General features: G+C 40.8%; 1 protein-coding gene across 1 annotated transcript; it reads right to left on the bottom strand.

The window, feature by feature from the left end:
- Positions 1-1885: 1885 nt before the first annotated feature.
- Positions 1886-17836, bottom strand: LOC145441473 (uncharacterized). Its single transcript, XM_080319342.1, has 16 exons — positions 17036-17836; positions 16129-16229; positions 10263-10388; positions 7878-8010; positions 7647-7822; positions 7472-7571; positions 6767-6896; positions 6332-6385; positions 6176-6259; positions 5131-5270; positions 4960-5058; positions 4448-4600; positions 4264-4376; positions 3840-4010; positions 3643-3756; positions 1886-2294 (listed from the first exon to the last, which is right to left on the bottom strand). Exons 1-16 carry the CDS (start codon positions 17112-17114, stop codon positions 2259-2261), a joined length of 1809 nt encoding a protein of 602 aa, XP_080175468.1. The 5' UTR covers positions 17115-17836; the 3' UTR covers positions 1886-2258.
- Between the last annotated feature and the right edge of the window lie 941 nt (positions 17837-18777).

The following is an 18777-nucleotide window of genomic DNA, read 5'->3' as shown; positions in this document are numbered from 1 at the left end:
TTATAGAGCTACACAGCATTTTCCCAATAAAATTAGAATTGGAGCTACAATTTTTTTCAAATTAGATTAGAATTACTGAATTCGCAAAAACTTGGAAATTCAATGAAATTATGAATGGGAAACAGGCTAAATACAACAGAAAACAGTTCATATCACATCACAGTGCATTCCTATAACCACGATAATGGGTAAAATCTGTACACCAAGCTTGACTCGTTTGGTACTATACCAGGGGTCACCGCAATCGCGGCCGGCGATCTGATTTGTGATTTTGAGAGAACGCGGAATAGAGCATTTTGAAATGCTATTGATTTTAGTACCAAATTATTGTTGCTGTTTCAAAATAAGCTATTCGCCTGTGTTCAATAACACTATTCCACACTAGCTGAAACGGCTTCGGCGATGGCTACAGCATTCCATCGATGGAGAGTCAGCTGATATCAATAGGCATATTGCCTTGACTGCCAAGGCCGAGACGCTTAGACAACGGGATAGGACGTCCTCACAAGATCAGTCTTCAGGATGAGAAAGTCTTTCAGCTAGTAACGTGTCCGGCTAGCCTCAATACTCCTTCATTAGTCGGTGGAAAGCATTGTCGTGTATCGTGTGCAGCTCATAGCTCAAAATGAAATGACGTTTATGATCATGATATGTCTTGTTGTATTTTACTACTTTAAAATATTACTTCTTTTGTATGGTAACCATGAGCATCGCCCATGTTAGTCAGCACAGCGTTATTCTAACGTAAAGTTTTAAAAACCAGGATATTGTTCGCAGACTACAAGCCACTATGCTATAAGCAGGCTATGATTCGTCACAATAACTACTATGACTATACGGTGTAAGTAATGCGATGGGGGCTAGACACTAGATATCCATGCGCGGGTGGGATATTCTTGTTATCTCGCTGCAAAATGCTGCGGACAAAGACACATCTTCAGGAAAACAATATTAGATTAGAATTACAATTTGAGCATAGGAACATTTCACAAATTACAATAGAATTAGAGCATGAGAACATTTCACAAATTTGATTAGAATTGAAATTAGACCACGGGAACATTTTAAAAATTATATTAAAATTAGATTACTGGCATTTCGCTCTAATGTAGTGAAATTAGACAACTAGAATTAACTGGTTGTCCGAGTCTGCTTTGAAACAACATAAACATAAGTATGGAAATCTTACAAAAACTTTAATTTCTACAAGGTTAAAAATGGATCTAAAAAATTTGTAGTATGGACATAAGCTACGCCGCCAAAATATACCCACCACAAGGGACGGGCAACTCCCCCGGTCGGCTGGCCGGATATGGAAAATGAAGTGCTGGGCGGGCCGGATCGATACATTAATCACGTATTTATCCACCTACAAGGAATATACCGTGTTTAATGTAAACGTCAAGTTTAAAGCATTGACACCAAAAACAGTATTTAATGAATGTATACCTAATGTAAATCAATAGCTGGTGAAGTTAATCAGACATCAACGTTGTTCAAAAGTTTTGAACTCTGGCAGCATGTCGGATGTAGAAACTCTTAGTAAAGACTGGAACGCAGCCTAGTATTTAGTATGTTCATGGTCGGAAATGTTTGCTCGCAATGTATGTAGAGGTAGACCCTAACGCAACAAGTAGATTCAAAACCATCTTTCTCAGGTTGGCAAACTTGGATTCATTCTGTGACGCATAAAATTTGTCAATACTTGCAGATTGGAATTTCAATTTCAGCGTAGAATCTCTCTGCGAGCCGTTTTAAATCCCGTCGCGGGCCGTATGCTGCCCGCCCCTGCACCACAACCTCGACGACAGTTGGCCGTTAGATCAAAGACATCCTAAATAACAACCTTTCTATCAACCCCTTTCGTAAGAAATTTCACCACGAAAAGAGAGAACGAGAATACTATAATGAAGGCATAACGAGGTATTCAAACATGTTTACAAACACACGAAGCGAAAAGTCTTCGTACATGCTACACCCGACGCGCAGTACAGAAGACTGCGAAGTATGCAACCGCATGTTGGTTTAGTATTAGAAAAGTGGCACGATAACAGAAAACGTGACACTGCTTTTGGTCAGTATTGCGTATAAATTTGAACTTGATTCCACAGTTTGATTGAAATTGCACATTGACAAAAGTAATGAAGGGTCCGACGGTAAATAGCTTCTTCTCGGTGAATTACAAGTAGTAATCTTTGCCCCAATCTTCCTCTGTCATATTCAGTCGAAGGTAGGTACGAAATAAAGTCGTGCATTGATTAAACGATCGGTAGATGTTTGGCTTGCTTTTCATCCTGTATACACGAAAGGAATTGTAAATATATCTGTGCAAAATTACTGGCATTAGCACTGATCACGATGCCACTTATGATGACAAGCCAGAAGGGTTGCTGACAAGTTTGGATCACAGCCTTTACTTACCTGGTTAGAAATCATTTAATATTCGATATAATATAAATAAATATCCAACCGGCAAAGAAAATTGATGACAGGACTGAATGTATGTATGGTACGCATTGATGGGGTTTGCTGCTTGCCGACTCAGTGCTATTACTTAGTGTTTGTTAAGTCATGAAATTATGTCCCTATTGTCCAACAGGACGCAGTCTATCAGTGATTGCACTATGCTGACATTTTTCGATTGCAAATTTCAAGTAGGCTACATAAAATTTGGTATATATATGCGCATTAAGCTAAATGTACCCTGAGCTGCGACTACATCACTACGTGATGCAACAAAATGCACGGGCGGGGGCAAGAGGAACATGCCTATAGTAGGGTTACCATATTTTGGAAATCTGAAAAGATGACACTTTTTAAAAATTTTCAGACTTGCAATATCGGAGGTAAATCCGGAAAAATGGTAAATTTTTCCCACGTCGTGGTCGGTTGACTAAAAAAAGGTCAACTTTCCTGGCCAGCTCCAGAAATAGCCGCCAGAGCGATACTTCAGTGCTGATTTACTGTATCTCGGTCGAATTTTGCCCAATATTTAACCAAAATTCTCAAAAAAGAGGACAAAATCTAAAACAAAGGCATTTGGGCGTCCTCCGAGGACATTTTCAAAAGATTCAAAAAAGAGGACTAATCCTCTTAAAAGATGACGTATGGTAAGTTACCGTTGGTAACCCTAGCCTATAGTCATTGAGATAAATCCTTAAATTAGGGATCTCATTCAAGGATTACAAAACATGTCGATTGCTATCGACCAGGATCATCTACTTCCTGATCGATGGATATGGCTTTATGATCAATTCACATATCGGCCGAAAATCTAGATTCATATACTCGACTTATCATTCGCCTATGGACCCTTTGGAAGGTAGTCCGTGGACCACCGAAGGGCTCAATTCCAATGTAATGATTTTGCTCTACGTACTTGTTTGGTCGCTTCATGTAAACTCCTTCCAATTCATTATGACATTTTTATCAAAAACTTTCATAAAAATCTATTTGGCAGTTTTGGCATCTGCTTACCGAAATGCCAAAAATAATCATGCCCGAGTATAGGGGACTGGATAACCTATACACTGTAATGTCAGTGCATGTATATATGATTGTACTATTGTGTGTGTTGTGATATGCGATTTCATCTTAATATTTGTTGTCTGATCAAATGCACTGCTCTGTAAGAAAGTATACCTTAAATTTGTCGGCAGAATGTCTCTTCGTTTCATCGATTTTGGGCAGTGCAACGTATAGAGAACGGAAGAATTGTACCTTGTTCTTTTTATCCCAAATAACAACAAAGTTCCTCTGCAATAGAAAATTCAAGGGGGTTCGCTCTTGGCTTCGTAAAACACCTTCCACGTTACGTCAAAGTATAGTACTATTCTAACCTGCATAAATTTCCCGAAGGTACGGTACGTCTCCTGAGAAATGCCCGCTTTCACTTCATCGTCATCGTTCGCTTCACCAGATTTCGAGAGCTGTCTAACCCGCTTCTCGAAGTCTCTCGTGCAGACAAAAACCACTGGGAATTTACCGTTCTTGATGTTGCTTTCCAAACCCTGAATGAGTGATGCCATGTTGACTTTGGGTATAGGGGACCTCAAGTTAATTTTAGTAGGAGTACTGGTAGTTGGCAGTAATCCTGTACACATTTGAACTGAGTTTCCATTGCTGAGTAACCACATTCCTACAAACGTTTCGTCCCATGCATAATATGCTACTGGTGGGATTTATTTCTGACATAAGCGCGATGCAACAGGAGAGAAAATACGAAAGAGACAATGATTATAGAGACGAGGACATTATACTCACGGAGTATGCCTTGAACAATTCCAAAGTGTTGTCATTGAGTAGAGAGGGAGTGAGGAAAATGGTTAAACTGAGGCAATTCTCCATCAATGAGATCGATCTGTCGGCTATCGGGGCTGCGAAAGAATGAGGATAGTGATGCATTCAGCATGAACATCTGTGAAGAGCAACTGAAAAGAAAATCTACCTCCAGTATCGCCCCATTCCTTTCCCTCGTTCGGATCACAAAAGGAGACACCTCGCGTCGCCAACCAACTTCTAACGTCATTTACCGGGTTGCGTTCGGAGTCTATCAGGTAAGAGTCGTCGCCGTATATGAAGTATGTGATCGGTTTGTCCGCTAATAAATTTGCATGATATTTTAGTTTCAACGTTGTCATTTTCAATATGTTTTCGGGGCAGAGCAATAACCATTACATGCATTATATAGCCCTACTCTTATGCATATATTCTCGATTATTTGAGCAATGTAACACAAACTTTGCACAGTATCGATATATTGTCATTTTTTTATTTCCATGCGACTGCGACATTATCAAATAAGGTAACCAGCTACTATAGCGTAATAACGTAACCGGTTACTAAGTTGAGAAAAGATAAGCAGGACGCAGACAAAACGTGTAAATCGGCAAACCAATAAATAAAGCGAAATGTGCGTCGGCGGGCGACAGATGACCGAAAGATACGAAGACCACTTACTTTCAACGCAGTCGGCAAACTTTCTTTTGTATATATACAGAATATCAATCTTGTTGTAGTAGTAAATGGTCCCCAAAATCATAATCAGAATGAGGATGCCTAAAAATTAGCAGGAACGACTTTAGGAAGTTTGAAAAAGATGAGGGGCATATTTAAAATATTCTACAGTACCTAGAACAATCACCAACGGTGTCGACACGGAAGTCACCTTGGGTTGCTCTTCAACTGTTACAATTACAGTCGACGCCAATGGTTCTCCCGGATTCATCAAATGACATTGATACGTGTCTGCGTCGCGTTCGTCAACATTACTGAAATAGAATTGCAATCTCAACTCACGATATACTGCGTGCGGCCCGGATTCGAGAAATAGGTATTAACCGGGGCCGGAACCTGATTTTTCGAAACGACCAGCGACATTTTCGACATCGCTGGACCTCGTTGTTGTAGAAGAAGGAAGAAGAGAGATATATCGCTGGTACAATGCTTTCATGTAGACTAGTCCCTGGTCCTATATCTCGGATCATTCTATTGTGGCTAGGACCCTCTCGGCATGGTCAGGGCTATCAGGAATCACGCTCAACAGAATATCCCCCGAGACCGCATGCCAGACGTACAGCGAACTTCAAGATGTATCTCCCATCTCGAAAACCGCCATAGCTCAAGTCAGGGTGCCGCATGATAAATACTGAATTTTAACTTCGCGCATCATATAAGTCACGTTCTTTTCATCTATTAATCAAGCGCATAGCCCGACTATTTGTTGTCGCCAATTGTATACGAAATTTGTCCACAATAATGACACCAAGGAACAATGTATTTTAAAAGTCGCATTAATTCTTACTGGCTGCAGATAAAAGGACATTTAATTCATCGACTATAGGCCTATGACACAATTCTCATTATAGTCTTATTCCAATCAAAGTTTATCCAGACATACAATTTCGATTCTTTGAATTCGAAACCAGTCCTATGTACAAACCTGAATAAACTTGAGACCCGGTCATTTCTTATGTGACGGTTGCATAAATTTTCGTGTATTAGGAGGTCATATTAAAAAACTTCCCGTCATATTTTTGATTACTCGCGTAAGTATTCTGCGCTCGTACGGTAGTAATATATAATAAGATGCTCGCGAAACGAATGCGCTTCCTGTCCACCGACGTGACTATATCTAATCATTCTAATGCTCAACGGCCAATGTTGTATTCCTTACCTCAACATAAGTGTGCTTGTGAAATATCGCGGAAACTTCGGCGTATTCGATTCAGACTCACACGTACCCGCAACTTGATTGCTCCTACATAGAATAGATATAAAACCTATTATTATGAATTTCGCAGAAAGAACCTTTACCAAACGGTGTACTTACGAAAAACAGGGGTATTCGTTTCCTTTGCAAATCAATTTCGTGTTATTTCCTTTTCTGTAATAAAAAAGTAACGGGCATAATTGAATATCATATCTCAGTATGCAAAAATGCTATATTATTGCGCCGTTCCGCAAAACTTACACCCCGTGGTGAGGATTGTTAAACTTAGGATCCCAAAAGTGTTGTGTTGGTGATCCGCAAAAGATGAATTAAAGGGTTTGAGGCAACAAAATTTAATGAACCCCAAATCAACTCATCTCTAGCGGTACACCAGGTTGTTATTCTATACTTTATTGGCGGCGGCGGCGCTGGCTGTTGCGTCTCTGTATACTTCTAGTCTATATTTTTCATATTGCATATTCAAGTGGGCATGTATCGCATAACCCTTGGTATATTGGTCAGTATCAGTATACGTCGGAACTTGTGCGTACTCACTTCCACCAGACACTGACTTCGTCAGCAATAGGCACCCTCCAAGTGCAGCTGATATTCACACTTGATCCCTTTTCAACTTTTCGTTCACTCGATTGCGATATTATCTCACGTTCCACATTATTTATCGGCGCTGTCGAAATATAAAGACGGGGTTTGTTACAGAATGTGATGGGCAGGGTATGGTTTGGATTTCGGACAAGATTACAACCGTGCCGCATGCTTTCGGCAGTTCATGTTAAGCTGATACGATCACCAGATAGATGTCATACCGTAAATGCGTATGGTGAAAATATAGGTGTGTTCGCCAGATTTGGATTTCCATCGAGAGTAGGGCGCAAATCAGGCCATAGGAACTTTCTGGTACCAAATCTTGCTTACCCACTCATTCCAAATCGTATGAAGATATATCCCAGGGGTGCATTTGTCGCTGTGCTCGCGTACCACCGTTTCGTGCTTTCTTGGCGTTAATACGCCTTGTATTTGACTCGTTCTCACGCATCGAAATGTGTGTGAAAGCAAAATTTGGTACCAGAAAGCGCTGTTCACCTGATTTACTCCCTTACGCTATGACATAGAGATAGGTGAAATACACGACTTTCGTTGACAGTCTTGGTCAGGGGTGATTCAGGGACTCCATAAAGCCGCGCTCGATTAACTGTATTATACTCTGTTCATGTGGATTAACACTTCGTCGAGTATGCTTACCGCTCACGCAAACGCTAAAGCTTGAGGCCTGATACGAGAAGTCCCCATATTTCACCACGCACGTATAGATTCCCGTCACATTTGTAGCGCTGTCATTCACCTGCATACGATGTCGGTGATTAACGCCATTGAATGGCAATATATCGTAGCTTTCCGGGAGCATAGCATTACTTACCGCGAAACGTCCGAAATTTAACAAACCGGAGCGCCTGCTCTCTTCGTACTTATTGAAAACGAATCTCGAATCGCTCGCGCGGATTGGGTCGCAGTTTCTGTACCACGTGACTCGAAATTCCTGCATTTCGTCCTCGGTGAAATGTTTCCGTAAATTGAGATCCGAATTTCCTAGACCTAAATTTGTGCGAATTAAAGCGGATATCCGCGCCGCGCGCCCGAAATAGCTTACGTCCGCAAGGGAGGACATCGTGGGTTTTCGCTGTCGTTGGCGATTTTCCTCCCATTTCAGGTTTGCAATTCTGTTCGCTCGTTGACGCGAATTCTACCTCGTAATGCCGTGTGTACGATTTCTTATCATTTACCTGGAAAGCAGAGAAAGAGAGAGAGTATAGTAATGTAAATAAGGGTTACATAAACCCATAAATAATATTTGGCCGACCAAAGCATCATGTGACCATGATTTTGTGGAAAGTATCAAAGTAGTCAGCGTTGGTACTCAAGTGGAATTAGGACTAATGCCGTAGATATCCATCCAATCAGAACTTATAAGAGGAAGTAGCAATTTCCGAGGATGTCGAAACTAGTTCAAGTGCAAGTATAAAATATGAAAATACTCAAGGAAGCAATTTCAAAAAGTAGATTTGATTGAGGGGTCGCGTAGTTTATCTGTCGTGGCTATTGTTGAAGTTTCAACATCCATCATATCACCGTGTTGGGATGAAGTATAGATACCTAACCTACGGATAGATACACAACAAACGTCGTCACGCTTGCTTGCTCAGAGGTAATTATTGCTCAGCAATCAGAACGCAACCCATATCCCATATGGCTGACGACCCGAGCGCTCAAATTAAGTAAAGTTGATCTTATTTGAATGCTACTGTCGCACGGATTGCGAAAATATACATTAAAATCTGATCAGGGCGATGGAGCCCCTCGAAATACACCTCATAGTCTGACAATCGGCATTGTTCTGAATAATCGCAACCACGTAAGGGCCATCGTTATGGTCATTGTGCTGCGTCGCTGTGATTGTTTAGAACGATGCCGATTTTCAGACGTTGAAGGCTAGTTCGGGGTGGTTCCATTGCCTTGATGAAATTTTAATGTATATTTTCAGAATCAGCGCGACAGTAGCTTTCAAATAACATCAATTTTATTTAATTTGAGGGCTCGGGTCGGCAGCTATGGGATTAGTAATTAGGTATGTTGTTTCAGATTGCTGAGCAGTAATTTCCACTGAGCAAGCAAGCGTGACGGCGGGTGTTGCGTAAGCGTATCTATCCGCGTATCTATAGATTAAGTGACTACCGTCGAGTCACAATTCATTTTGAGTCGCCGTAAATTTTGACTCGAGTCGAGTCAAGTCGTTTTTAATATGTTAAAGTCAATTCACGAGTCAAAAGTCACGCAAAATTTCAAAGTTACTCGAGTTCTGTGGTGATCGATTAGAATCCAAAGACCGATTCTCAAAACAGGTCACCAAATAATCGTCATTACAAAACTATCGCCCATTATTATTATTTGTTCTAGTAAATCCTATTTATTTACGATCCTGCATACAGCCCAGCATGATGGATTTGAGCATGCGTGAAATGTGCGTTCAGCTAGTGCCCCATAAACCATATTTATTGAATAAATGCATGCTTACAGGCTTTAATGATATTATAATGCCAGTCTCAGGCATTAATACGGCAGTTATGGGCATGCACAAGCTGCTTTATTTGAGATCTCGCTACCGGTGGGAATTATAACCATATCGCAAACGCAAATGACAATCGAATCCAAAAGATAAAGTAATGCCATTGATGACGCGGTCATTTCTAGTGCGGCCGAGAGGTTCAGAATGCGTTGAGGAGTTTTGCGTTGAGAATATTTGATGACTTGAAAATTGAATTGAAAAATCGTCTCAGTGGCGAGTCATCCCACGTTTCTCATACGTTGAGTCCGAGTCAAGTCATCTGATTCAAAGAACGCGACTCGCATCTTCCCAACTGACGCAAAAAGACTAACGATACTACCGATAAAGGTGCGATTTTCGAAAAGATATTCAGTCACCGATAAACAGCGGCTAATTAGGCCAGTTGTGACAATGTCACTCATAAAAATTATGCTAACTTAACTCAAATCTAAACTTTCTACTTATAAAAGAAGTGCAAACGTAGTAGGTTAAGTAGTGTGTAGAAATGAAAGTAGTTTAAAAACACAACCACATGAGTAAATGGTGAAGGCAGGAAATGGATACTTGGGTATTCCGATGAAATAGAAGTAGGAATTCGTTACTGACCTCAGAGAAGTAAAAACAACATATTATATGTGAGCAAGAGCATGTACTGATCACATGCGGTTTGTACCATTCGTCGCCGATTGAATATATGGAAAAGAGCACACTGCGATGTAGAGCATTTACGGAGAAAAATATTGACATGTTTCAGTAATCGCTAATTTTGTGGTACTCTATGTACACTGTACAGTATGCCGTAAACCGCTAGTGCGAAGAATTACATAATTGGCTTAACGGTCAGTCGCAAATCAATCAGTTTTATGGCGTCAAAAGCACATTACTATTTCCGAAGAAATCATCCCGTTGTTTAACGAATATTTATGGCTTTACCATAGACACGGTAACCTCCGAGCCGTTCCAAGTGTCGTTTGCGATGAAGTCGATTCTATGCGAAGCATGTTCCTTCGATACGATTGTTTCATTGAAGAGAGTCACGTTGTCCTTCACGATGGTGCACTGGAAAATGAAGGTTTATTTACGAACAGGATATTAGAAGCCACAGAAGTAGGCATGTAGAACTCCATCCAGGTTAAATTCGAATTCGATCGTTGGGTGATGTTAAGTCGACCCTGAATTTCCCCTCAGAAATAAAACCGCCCGAGAACAGACTGAGTAAGTAAGTACGGCCATCATGATGATCATGGTCATGTGGTGTACCATCTCACGTGGCCCGCGACTTGATTTGGGATTTCGGGAGAAAGCTGAGGAACCATTTTGAAATGCTTAAATCGACTACAGTTTCAACATATTGTTGTTGTTGTTGTTTCGAAATAAGCTATTCTCCTGTGCCCAACATCACTATTCGTGATTTGCTAAAACTAGGATTACCATATTTTGGAAATCTAAATAGAGGACACTTTTTCAGAATTTTCAGACTTGCAAAACCGGAGGAGAATTCTCTAAAAAATGGTAAACTTCACCCACTTCGTGGTCGGTTGACTAAAAAAAGGTCGTCTTTTCCCGCTCGGGGCCCAAAATACAGTTTTTTCCTTCACATTGTCTGGTGGTTGACTAAAAAAAGTCAACTTTCCGTTCAGAGAGAGAGAGAAAGAGAGAGATCAGATTTACTTTCGCCGGCACCATCGAGATGCTTTGACGACGGAGATGCGATACGACCTTTAAGTAAGGTCATCTAGTCTGCACCATCGTATGTGTCTCCTACATGCTATCCGTGGATGCTGAGCGCCTAGCTGGATAGCCGCGGATACCAGTTTTCGAGTCTTTGGTCTCACCCGGCCGGGGATCGAACCCATGACCTACCGATCGAGAAGCTGGACGCATAACCATTACACTATCACGCTCGCTCAGCTCCCGAAATACCCGCTGGAGTGTCACTTCGGTGTTGATTTACGGCATCTCAGTCGGATTTTGCAATAAATATGACCAAAATTCTCAAATAAGAGGACAAAATCTCAAAAAATCGGACAAAAGGGCGTCCTCCGAGGACACTTTCAAAAAAGTCAAAAAAGAGGACAAATCCTCTTAAAAGAGGACGTACGGTAACCCTAGCTAAAATGGCTTTGGTGATGGCAACAGCAATCCATCGAGGGAGAATGAGCAGATAGGAATGGACATATTACCTTAACGTGCAATGGCCCAAATACTGTCAAGACCGAGACGCTTAGAAACTGCTTAATAGGGATTCCCCACAAGATCAAGCTTTACATGGAGATGGTTTTTCAGCTATTAACGTATTTCGCTAGCCCTATTATCGAGCACAGATCAGAGTTCAAAATGAAATGAAATTGATGATAATGAATTTTTGCTGTATTTGTATTCCTTTATTAAAAGATTACTTATTTTGTGGTCACTATGCCCATCCCGTATGTTGGGCATCACAGCGTTGTACCGACATAAAGTTTTAAAACGCAGTGGCCTATATTTTATATCGTTATTGAATTCATGCGACCTGCGACCGCTACGAAATTCGAAAAGTGGCCCGAGACCCGTTTTAAGTTGGCGACTGTTGGTGTAACCCGACATCCAATAATGCATTCCCAATGAAATGCGTTTTTTCCTCCAGGTGCCATTCTTTTTTCTCTGTCAAGAGCTGACCAGAAACTACTGTTTTTAGTATAGATAGGGTTGCATTTAAATACAACGGTGTTTTAGAACACTGTGTTTTAAACAAAGGCCTTTTAAAAAAAACTGTGTTTTTTTAGTTGTAAAATCATGCCATAAAATTGTGTAAATACTTTCCAAAAACATGTTGAATGAGTCTACCGATAACTACCACTCGATTTAGCAGACGCATATCGATATGGGATGGTTGAAATCCTCAAAGTAGTCGGTTCAACAGTTATAGTACAGATATTTCGTCGAAGAAACTATATTTACAATTGTCAATCTCAATCCATTATGACGTCACAATTGAATATTCGTGCCGTCATGGCTTAATAAAAACAAAAACACAAAAAAAAAACGTGTTGTAAATTATGGCCTTGTTTTCAACACTTTTGTTTTAAATGCAATCTTAAGCATATAGATCAGTGGTTCCCAACCTTTTTCGGTGGCAGGGCCAAATTTAGAATTTCAGAGTACGGCCGGGGCCGCACGAATACCAAGGCAATGGAAGGAACCCAAAATAGTCACCAAAATATGAAAATTGGCATTGTTACGATCATTCGCTTGACGCCATTGGCCATTGTGTTGCCGCGCTCCCGTTGTTCAGAACAATCAACCTTTGCTGGCTATTTCGGAGTAGTTTTATTGCCCTGGCGAGATTTCAATTCGTATTTTTGGAATCAGTGCGACACTTGCTTTCGATAAGCACCGACATATCAAATTATTCGGACGTTTGGGTCGCGAGCCATAGGACTACCAATTTTGCTGCTTTTTGCCGGCTAAGCAGTACGCATCTTGGCGTATTCAATCGTGAGTCACTTGTTGCACATCTATCCGTAAATTAGTTATCAATACCCAGGGCCGTAACAGCACTTCGTTCCCCCTTCCCAAATTTTTTTCTCTTATCAATCATCTAAATCGGGTGTCCGTTTTAGGCAGCTTGTCGAATAATCGCGCGAAGCGCGAAAAATGTCTGTAATTCATGATTGAATCGGTCAATATAATCAGGAATTGCATATATATTGGTATCAGTTTTTATCCTCTCTCTGCTCACGTAATCAGATTGACCGGTTGAGCCGAGTGAGTTGTGTTTGAAAAGGTAGGACCAGTCAATAATAATTAAACATCTTCGGGCGTATACCCGTTGGCAGGAACGAAACAGCACTTCGTCAGGCCCCCCAAAGCACTTAGGTCTTGAGCTCCCATAGGGTGATAAACCGACACCCAGTGCCGTTGTTCGCTTCTGTCACGAAATCAGGATCCCCGTTTAGTGAGCCAGCGTGGAGCGCGAAAATTTTCGATAATTCAAAATAAAATAGCTCAATAAGATCGGGAATTGCATATATATTGCTATCAATTACTTGTCCTCTCTGCTCGCGTAATCAGATTTACCGGTAGAGCTGAGTGAGGTGTCCTGGAAACTGTAGGGCCCGTAAATAACAATTAAACATATTCGGACGGGCGGACCCGTTGGTATGACTTCGTTACATGATGTTATTTGTTATTTCGTGACCTTCAGTCTGCTATATCAAGAAATATAGAATCGCCCAAACATACTAAACTAAAAGATGCACACGATTTCAAATTGGTAGTTCTTCACTGGCGTATAATTCTTCCCTGCGGGATGGTAGCCGATTTATCTCGTGACGTTCAGATTGCCAAGACAGGAACATTCGGCGCCAGTTATTTAGGCGCATATGGTCAATTATACCTCTATGTATTTTGAATATACATAACGAAGTTTTCGGTCAGCGTAAGGGCAGTCCTTTTCGGCCAAGGTTTTCTCGCTGCCGATCGTTCTGGCACACTTCTTGGAGTCGCATGTTACATGGCCTAAAACTTTATATGTCTTCGTGCGTCGTGGCGCGGTAATGGCCAACGCCGATATGCCCACTTCTCTAAATCTTGCGTGTTTTATCGTGGTCGAAGAGTACCCAATAATTAAGGTACTTGGAAACTTCAAATCGCGCGCAGCGCGAAAAATCTTTGAAAAAGTCGCATAAAATTTCATAAAATACTCTATAATTTATGCTAATTCACTGAATAATTTTGGGCCCCCTTCGAGCTCGCTCCCCCCAATAAGGGGGCTTGGGGTGCGGCAGTTACGGTCTTGTCAATACCTATATCTATAGGTACTGCCCGTTCAACTGGAAAGTTAGGGCACATTGCATTGAAACAGCAGTGACGTAATCTTAGCAGTCTACTCACAACTTTCCTGCAATACTAATTGAAAACTCCAGACTCCAAGCCAAGCAAGAGTATTTTATAAATATAATTTTTTTTCATAAATCGATTTCTCAATATTTTTGTGGGGGCCGCAAGAAGGTTAGCTGGGGGCCGCGGTTGGGAATCACTGATATAGATGATGTTTCGACTGCATTGGTCCATTTACACTAGACCGATATTCCTAATTATGATTCCTTAGCTGGACGGCCAACATTCGTTCGAAGCTTTTTGTGAGTCATCGTTAACGCGGCCTAGATAGCAAGGAGAAGCCTATAGATCAACCTCCAAGACTTAGGTAGAAAATCTGGAGTCGACCTCCATCGGACTCGAATTTTCAACCCATTGGTGGGGGATCTGTGGAAGCACCGCTACGAATCTCGCCCCTCTAACTAGACACACACGGATGAAAGAAGTCTCATACGCCACTGGAGCGATTACACTGGCCAACAAAATGAAAAAAAAAATTTAGGCAGAACATCTGAGAGTCGTTTCTGGGGTTTTCGAGGTTGCTGATTACGAATATCACATTAGTTTTGTCCGATTGGTTCTTTATCAAAAGATATTTATACCCCTAGAAAAGTCCAAAATTACTGTATTGACCCTTGAATATTTCACTTGGTAGGAAGAAAATCGCAGTTTTTTCTAATTTTGTACTGCGCATAAATAGATAATTGACTATGAAGAACCCTCATGTCGTTCTCAGTCATTCTATCAATATTAAATAACATGATGCGAAATATTGCTTGTCAAAAAAGCAGTTTGTCAAGCCTAAAAATTGTACTTTTGCGCAACTGAAATACATATTCTCCTGTATCAATTGGTCATTCTATCAAGATTACAGAGGAGTATAAAACTATAAAATTTGTCCTTGAATATCTTAACTAAAATACTCATATGCGTCTCATTTGTTCTGACTGGTAAATGGATAATTTTCCGCTGAGTCAACCAAGTGGGTATAGGCTACCTAGTAACCCTATCAAACGAGAAGCTTAAATCTGGTATCTGGTATATTCGAATACCGATGAAGATTCCAATTTCACATTAGGAAGGAGTTCACTGCATGTAATTTCTTCTAAGATGTAGTAAATGAAACATTTTAGATGATCACAAAACAGCCAACTACAAACATTTTGTCCGAAAATTCGTATCTGCATATCGAAAACTTGAACACAAACATGAGCATACAAGTTCACTTCCTGTTTAATCAACTTGATATATTTTCCGATCATCTTTTTGATTAACAAGGGGAGAGGTTCTACCGAGGCATCAGAACAGCAAACGAAATATACCAGGGCAAAGGAGATGAACCAGTGAACATATTATGGCAGACCATTGCCAGAAACTTTTGAGAAACTGCACTAAATAGCTTACAGGCGAAAATCGTACAAAAAACAATTTCGATTTAAAATATATCAATAATATTGTATTCCAACTGAATATTTCAAATTTACAATAGGTGGTTGACGTAACACTGATTGAATTAATGCCACGTTATTTGAGTATCTAGGTATATACTTATATACATGTCTGGAGTTTATTTATGTACATGATATCCGTGAAAGTCTTTAACTATGATAAATCTACTACCCCTAAATATAGTGCTGTTGCTATATTTTGATTTAAAATAGTCCTCTGTGTGTAAAAATAACAAGTAGATTAAATTTCTAAACTTTCTAGTACGACTAAGCCGATTTTATATCTAGTCATCACCGCGAAAATGGGAGATTTTGGTCAAAATAGCCCCATAGGTTATCTCCACAAGAAGAGCCAAATTGAATTAACTAAGGTCATCTCCGGAATCAGTGACCTTCAGAACCCCCAAAACCACTCTTACTTTGTCTGCCTAAAAATATGTGTTGACCAGAGGTATGGATAATCAGAACCTCATCGAAGTATCATGAATCACCTGCGCCATCAGATCCGATTTCTTCAGAAAATAGAGCTGAATACCACTGGCTGATTGCGAGCACGTGATGCTTGATGGAAATCCGCGAACCAAACGCATCACTGGGAATGGTAAAAACAGTCGTTAACAATCAGATAAAGGGAAATGAGTTCCGCAACACGATAAAAGATTTTCGTTGAGTGAGTAATATGGAGAAACGATGTTAGCAGAGATTGGGGTAGTAACGAAGTATTCCCGCACTCATTTGGAATGCAAAGTAAATTGTGTATACTCTCGGCGTTTTGCTTCAAGAGTAGGCTACTTCTTCTTGTGAAGAGAAGTAGTTACCGTTTATCCATAAGATACGGGCGGCTCCCAAAACTCGGTATAATAGCCACATCAAGAACACTACATCCCGGCGACGCCTTGATGGGTGATGTTACGGTGACTCATATTTTAGGGAAACTTCGCCATTGTTATAGGAATATCACACTTATTTGGAGTGGTATTTCGTAACTAGAGATCAGCGGTTGCATGTGCAAAAAATATTATAAAATATAATTACAGTCGGTTGCATTAGATTGAATATTCTAGAAACAGGAAGGGAAAATTGGTTTGGAACGGATATACCTATTTAGGGACTTATTTTTATCGCATGGACCTATTGTGCGGTGAAGTTGACTTCGGGTAAGACATTAAGTGAGGAAACACTCGGCTGCACTTTGAATGGACTCCCAGTAACAGTGAGACTCGGATAGCGTTACAACTCGGCGATCATTTCATTATTCGTCTCATTCGCGTCATTTCGGCAATGTGAATTTTTCCTTTTCGAAACCGGTGATATCGGTAGTAATTAAGAGTGGATATTTGCTAGTATAGGCGTTTCAGTTCTTAGCAGATCGAAGTTCGGTCTAGATTAGATGCTTACCCTTTGCCTCCGCCATTTCATTTACAGTCCACGTAATAAGTAACAATGTCAGAGCGTAACCAATGTTTGACCTTGCCATGCTGCTGTCGGACACTAACGCGGTTATATGTAAATCTGCAATCCAAAGAATTTGTTTCAATCGTCAAAAGTACAAGGAAATCACGGAACGATTCGAAACCTAACGGTTATTATTATCGGCTATCACAGCGGCGTCAGAGCACTTTAGATAATGCCGCGTCGATAATTGGATGGCACTGTGAAAATATATGATTAACGCTTGGCTTTCGCGTAATCGGTGAGAGCTTAAAAAACATTTCCACGCACAAACAAAACACCTAATTCGATCTAGAATCAACAATCAACTAACAGTACCACTAATGGTATTGCCGATCACACTTGATGTGGCCTAAAACGATATCGGTACGATACATGGTTTACTGCCACACATTTCTAGTTTCTCAGATGTCACAAAAACCTACAATGTGAATTTTGCCATTTGGAATACGGCGTTGTGTAACGACCTTCCTCACTCTCAGTTCACCACTCAAAATATTTGAACCTTGAGATATCTATTTCTCGTTGTCTTTCAACGATCTCAAAGCTATGTCCGTTCTGAAAAAAATGCAAGTTCCACAAACTGACATTATCAGTAATATTGATGTTCTGCAGAGAGCTACGGATTTATAAAGGAACTCAAGGACGCGATAACTCGTCTTTGTGGCATCACGCGGCTATCTAGTCTCCGCATGTCATGTCATGACTGCTGGGTGGCATACAGTCCACACTGGAACAAGACCTAAATGCGATGGATGTGCCGTTATTGCTCTTAGACCATGCAACCGCACATGTGACCCGCAGCTGGCCAATGCTCAGGACGAATGAGAGCCACTGAGCAATGAACATATAATATATATATACATATATATATATATAAGGCAATGTGAGCTCTGTACGTTTTATTTGCGAGGACCACGACTCAGATTTCTTAGAAATGTTCAAGATTATTTCCTCAATCTCCTACGCATTACGACAGCACTAATCCTACCAGACCGCCGGAGCAACGACAAACACTACGCCTTGTGGCATTTCGTACTACCGCTACCACATGTCTGCAGGATAATAGTTGGATTTATATTTACGAATTAGAAGACGATGACGTTTGCTCGAAGCCTTTCTCTTTTGTTGCGACATGCGCCCACATTGCTGGTGAGGTTGCTGCTGTTTTTTTGTAATGGTGTTTCGGCTTCCATGGGTATTGGCCGGGGTATTTATACTAGACCGACACGTTTACAGCATAATTCTTCTTGATCGACTTTCAGCGCGGCCTTAGCAAGACAATTTGGACGAGTAGCTTGAATTAAGCTTAAATTCTCAAGGATTATAAGATCGATTTCGGACCCAAATCCGAAACTCATTTGCGTCGCAGCGCTGGCACTTCCTCTACATGCGCACTCGCCAGAGACTATTGGCCACTGCCACCTCGTCGCACACCACGTAATCATTAAAGCAGCGCATGGACTGGAGCCGGATTTTCTCATTTTTGGCGATATGTGGCCGAAGCCGGCTCGGAGCCGGATCAGTACTTTTTTCTGATACGACCGGAGTCGGATCGGAGCCGGATCAGTACTCTTTACTAAGAATCTCCTCTACCCTCGAATCAATAGTTAAGGTGAAACGTTCAAGGAAATAACCATATGCTCACTTGCTCAGTAGGGTTGCTAAAAAAAACTTTTTTTTCCAAA

This window comes from Botryllus schlosseri, chromosome 6 (genome assembly GCF_051294905.1).
Source record: "Botryllus schlosseri isolate E-star chromosome 6, Bs_hap1, whole genome shotgun sequence".
NCBI classification, from domain to species: Eukaryota; Metazoa; Chordata; class Ascidiacea; order Stolidobranchia; family Styelidae; genus Botryllus; species Botryllus schlosseri.
Note: the sequence above shows the minus strand (reverse complement) of the source record. Positions and strands in the feature narration are given on the sequence as shown.